Raw genomic sequence first — 6,000 nt, 5'->3', positions numbered from 1 at the left:
AAAGCGCAAATCATCTCAGACTGGTTTCTTGACCATGGCAATGAATTCACTGCACTCATACGGCCTCCAGTCACCAGATCTCAATCCAATCAAGCACCTTTGGGATGTGGTGGAATGGGAGATTCTCATCATGGATGTGCAGCCGACAAATCTGCAGCAACCGTATGATGCTATCATGTCAATATGGACCAAAATCTCGGAGGAATTTTTCCAGTACCTCGTTGAATCTCTGCCATGAAGGATTAAGGCAGTTTTGAAGGCAATAGGGGGTCCGGCCTGGTACTAGAAAGGTGTACCTAATAAAGTGGCCGATGAGTGTATATATATATATATATATAATATGGGTGTGTTGTTTCAGATTTATATTGATACTGTGGACATTTTGGTGATTAAAACAGAAACTTTATTTTACTTATTTTTAGAATTTTTGTTTTGCTTTTATGCTTACTTTGCGTATAAAATCAAATTGGGACTTTTTGTTTTGAAGGCATTTTAAATAAAGCATAATAATAATAATAATAAAATAATGCACAGCGAAATCACATTATGTATATTTTTTGTTCTATTTTATTTGCTAAATATGATTTGAACTCGTGTATTCAACCAAAAATATACAGTATGCTTGACGCTCTCAGCCTTTTCAGAGTAATATTGATCAACAGCACCATCTAGCTGAGAAAAGCCTTTACAACACTGTTCTCAACACTGAGTCTGGTGTAACCAGTCATTAGGTGTAACACGCTTAAGGCCTGTAGCACATAGGAGGATTTTTCTTAAATCAATTTCTTGAGACAGGAAACGAATAACATAACTGAGTATTAAAAATAATCTGTCAACTTAATTATTTTTTCCACCTTTTAATAGTACAAAACATAAAACAGTATTTCTGCATGGCACACCATAGTGTTGAAATCTGGCGTCTGTTTGGTTGAACTCATCTCTACTCTTTATTGACAAAGCTGCAAAAAGACATTTTAAAGAGGTTGTGGAATTGAGTACAGTGGTGGCATTACCCAGACTTCAATTGGCATGCCATCTAAGAACACTGTGTACTTGGAATGAGCTGGAAAATTGTCGCTGCATCGGCCTTCAGGCGCTGAAAGTTGAGCAATTTGCCAAAATGGCATCTAAAAAACTTTGAAAGCAGCCTTCTTTACCAAAGCAGTAATTTAAAGAAATGACCAACAGCAAATGGAAGTCACATGTGAGCCTGTCAACAGTCTTTTAAAACAATAGACCTTCAGCGTTCTGATGATGCATCACAATAATGCCGTTTTGGTAGTGCATGCATTAGCTAGTAGCAAGAATTAAAGGTTTACTGTAGTTCACCTAAAAGTTTCCTCACCATTTACTCTCAAGTGGTTATAAACTTTTATGAACTTCTCGCTTCTGTTGAACACTAAAGAACATATTCTGAAGTATGACATCCACAGTAGAAACCAAAAATGCTGTGGGGTCAGTGCTTGCTTATTTCCAACAGCATTCCTTAGTATACCTTCCATTAAGTTCAACAAGTGAGCATTTTGATTTTGATTTTTGTGTGAACTGTCCCTTTAATTGATGTGTTTGTTAATACAAATATAACCAGTCACTGTTTACTGTAGAAGCACTACTTGTTTGCTTAAAGTTCATGTCTATACAGTATGGTTTAGTAAGAATTATTTTATGTATTACCACTGAATTGTTATTCTAAAAGTCGCAGGACTTGTTAGAATTCACAGCGAGTTGGTGGATGACGGACAAAAAGTGCATGAGCGTCAATGCTCGGTGCTCCTGCTGATTATAACAAAAGAAAACAATAACAATAACAACGAAATCAAAAGCAAAAATCGGTATTTGCCATGAAATTGAAGCCACAGGGCTGAGCTCTTCCTGCCCTCGCTGAGCTGGATTCACATTTGTAGAATACAAATTAAGAATCAATACCCAGAAAGCATTTTGGTGCACAGAAGTTCTTAGAAAAGCTTGAAAAAAATGTAATGTTTTCTTCCGTAAACCACACTGCAGTGACATAACTTCTCTTTCATCACATCTAATGCCAGTATGATAAGGGTTTCAGCAGGTCATCAGTCAATTTTAAGATCTTTTCAAAATTTGAAAGGATAACAATACATTAATGCTAAATGTATATTAGAGAGGTGTTTGTAACATAGTTTTTACCTTTAATATAAATGTATTTAACACGTATTGTTCTCTGATGAATACACTTTAACTGTATTTTACACATCGGGGAGAGTTATGGTTTGAGGAATCCCCAAGGAAGCATGCCACCCATGTTTAAATACCGCTCTTCTGAAACCTTTTCAATTTTGCCTTGTATTTGCAGTTTAATCGTCTAAAAGTTAAAGTCTTTTGATGCAAAATGAACCAAAATGATTTATAATTACAAATAATGAAAACCCTGCCTATATTTGTTCTTGCTTTAGGCATCAACTCACCACCAACCTGATTTCACCAAGTAAGACATGTTCCTGAATTAACATCCATGTCGATCCTGGAACAACATTCCAATTAGCCAATTGGAATTAAGGGATACATTTACAGTTTATGTTAAGATTAGGCTTACGGTTAGGTTTATGCACTTCTACATTATTATTTAAATGTTAATACCCTCTATTTTAGGGAATAATTTTGTCATTGTTGTGTTTAGGGGTTGGGAATAGGTTCTGATTACACTTTCAAACAAAAATGATGTTCATTCAGTATTGCATTGTACTTGGCAATATCATGACGTGCTTAACTCACTTGATTGCTCAGAAGACCAAACTTCTTCAATTTGGTTCTTTAGTAAACGTATCTGGATTTAAGAATGCTTGGATATTGGTATTTGCAAACAAAAATACTGACGAAGATTTACAAATTGTGCAGTGCATTTTCAATTCAGATTGTATAGGACCCGCAGAAAGCCTGATTATTCGGAAAATAGTTTAAAATAACAGCATTTTTTTATTTCATATTTTTGATGCAATGAAGACAAACTGAATAAAAATTCATAGGTTTAATTACTAAACAAAAACACTTGCAAACAACTTACTGTCTGACTCAATAACAAATTCATATGAAAACAAACGTCAATATACTACGAACTGAACATATAATATGACAGTAACAGTAATGTTCAAATGTTCAGAAGCTGAAATTCAAAATGTTCAGAAGCTGAAATTGTGTTTCGGATATTTGTTGAACAGTAATGAGTCTATATAATCTATAACTACAGTGTATTTGTATATTTCCTAACTTGTTTAGTAACACAAAAATGGCACTCAGCAAATAAATGAAAAGAACAATGAACAAAAAGCAAAGATGGCACAAAATAGTGTTATTTCAAGGAAATGGACATGTAATACTTCATAAAAACTGCTATATAATCAATGAAAGCAGGTCATGTTTTTTTTTTAAACAAGTCTAATCTTACTCATCCCTCAAAGTACATTCAAATCAGTATTAAACCAGGAAATGTGCCAGACTTTAGAACAGGGATAAAACATTTACAGGACAATAGCAGAGTTTTCAAGTGCTACTGTGAATTTCAGAAAATTTACAAAGCGCGTTTACGCTTCAGGTGTCAAGAAATCCTTCATATGGCAAACATTTAACATCCTAAAGTGGGGAAATGTGTTCATCATTAACACTGAATCTTGAACATAAGCACAACTCATCATTTCTCATCCTCTCTGGAGTCTTAACTACTTACAGTATTTGCTTAATGTAGTGATATCTAAATTATTAGAGACTACCTTTGTAAGGGTGTGCAGGCAAATAAAACTGAAAATGTAAGGTTTAGTGCAGAACCTGCATTACGCAAAAGAAAAAAAAAGTGCAGCTTCAACTGTAATGGACTCAAAATGTAACCACGAACCTTAAACATGAGCAGAGGCACACAGACAATCAGCTGTCCTGAAAGTGGCAGGTAAATGCTGGCATCAAAGAGTGAAACTGACTGAAGAAAGTGCATTTGGCGCTTAGGCAATTTGTTGAAGCACATACCCTGAAAAAGTGGAGAATTCAAAAAAACACATTGCAATGTCTGTTTCACTTTCCACAACACACAGATGTGACAAGTGGCTGTGATTTAAAAAAAAAAAAAAAACAAGTGGATTTTAGAAAGTCCTCACTCTAGCACTGAAAAAGAATAAAAAGAGTTGTAAAGGAGCCTCGCAATGGACTGGAACAAACATTGTGCTTTGTTTTTGCATTCAACCTCAATGCAAACTGACAAGATAATTCTGATTACCTTGCTAGAGGATCAAATAGCTGGTACAAAATAGAAAATCATTGCCTGTAGATTGTGTTTCTTTGTCTGGCACTGTATGAGCTGGGAGATTGTGCACTTATCAGTTGTTTTTGCAAATGCAGAATATCTGTGGAAAGCCAACAGTGATTTCATTTGCAATGCTGGACTGCATCTGTTGTTGTGATTGATGGATCCTGGATTTTCTTTCTCAGATGACTTTCCTTTGATCATAGTTTTTTTTTTGGCAGTTTCTGGATAACTGCACGACTGGCTCCTTCACTTGGCTTCAGCTGGCATTTTGCACATTACAAGTATCTGTTTCAAAGCCTTTTGCACATCTTCATCCATCTGACCCTAAAATGAATAGTTTCAGAGTTTAGAAGTGCAATTCAGAACTGAACTTATTTAATAATACATAGATGCGATTTATAAAATCACTGATGGAAAGATCCCCTAAATATTCAATGTTTAAATCTATTAGAGCATTAAAGATGAATTTTAGCCATCAACAAATTGCTTCACAAAAAAAAAAAAAAAACATAAGTGAAACAAAATAGGCATGGGACAATAACCGTTTACCACAGTTTGGAAAAGTCAAGGTTACAAAACCTTCAAAACTTTGTTATACCGTTCCTACGGGGATAGTTAGGGGGGATAGTTATCGTTTTAGACTTTTAAAAACATTATATTTTAGAGCAGTAATTACAGTACCGCAATATTTTTATCCAAGGTTACAGTGCATCCAGAAAGTATTCATAGCGCTTCTTTTTTTTCACATACTTTATGTTACAGCCTTATTCCAAAATGGATTAAATTCATTTATTTCCTAAAATTCTACACACAATACCTCATAATGACAATGTGAAAAAGATTTTGTAATTGTTGCCAATTCATCAAAAATAAAAAACCTGAAAAATCACATGCACATAAGTATTCACAGCCTTTGCTCAATGCTTTGTTGATGCATCTTTGGCAGCAATTACAGCCTCAGGCCAGCTCTAGAAGAGTCCTAGTGGTTCCAAACATTTTCCACGTACAAATGATGGAGGCCACTGTGCTCATCCGAACTTTCAGAGCAGCAGAATTTTTTTTCTATAACCAATTCTGTCTCTGAGGCCGACAGACAATTCCTTTGTCTTTATGCTTGGTTTGTGCATTGACATGCACTGTCAACCCTGGCACCTTATATAGACAGGTGTAAGCCTTTTCAAATCATGTTCAATCAACTGATTTTACCACAGGTGAACTCCAATTAAGCTGCTAAAGCTTCTCAAGAGTGATTAGTGAAAACAGAATGTACCCGAGTTCAATTTAGAGCTTCAAGGCAAAGGCTGTGAATACTTCTGTACATGTGATTTTTCAGGTTTTTTATTTTTATTAAATTTGCAACAATTTCAAAACTTTTTTGTCACATTGTCATTATGGAGTATTGTGCATAAAATTGAGGAAATAAATGGATTTAATCCATTTTGGAATATGGCTGTAACATAAAAAAATGTGAATGAAGTGAAGCGCTATGAATACTTTCCAGATGCACTGTATATCATCAGAACCTTATAGAGAATCTTAACAAAATCCCTGTGGCTCCAGAAGAAACACTGAGGCTTTTAGAAACAAACTGATGCATCCATGCAGGAGACTGAACATTATATACAACATTATGAACTTTTTATGAAATGCTATAGACCATGGTTTCAGATAAAAATCTTCTCTAAAGTTTTACTACAGTCAGATAATCTTGGAAGGTTCGAGAGTAAGTGAACCAT

The 6,000-nt window shown here is 34.9% G+C and overlaps 1 protein-coding gene across 2 annotated transcripts in view; it reads right to left on the bottom strand.

Moving 5' to 3' along the window:
• Window positions 1-2,983: 2,983 nt before the first annotated feature.
• The window catches only part of rai14 (retinoic acid induced 14), a 60,781-nt gene continuing 57,764 nt past the window's right edge, over window positions 2,984-6,000 (bottom strand). The window contains exon 17 of one of the 2 annotated variants that reach the window (XM_021468924.2): window positions 2,984-4,588. In XM_021468924.2, coding sequence (XP_021324599.1) covers window positions 4,511-4,588 — 78 coding nt within the window. In that variant the 3' untranslated portion in view covers window positions 2,984-4,510. The remainder of the gene's footprint in view (window positions 4,589-6,000) is intronic. The other variant, NM_001111217.2, reaches the window with a different exon arrangement.

The sequence above is a fragment of the Danio rerio genome, chromosome 21, assembly GCF_049306965.1.
Source record: "Danio rerio strain Tuebingen ecotype United States chromosome 21, GRCz12tu, whole genome shotgun sequence".
NCBI classification, from domain to species: Eukaryota; Metazoa; Chordata; class Actinopteri; order Cypriniformes; family Danionidae; genus Danio; species Danio rerio.
The sequence above is the reverse complement of the archived record's forward strand: the minus strand, read 5'-3'. Positions and strand labels throughout refer to the sequence as shown.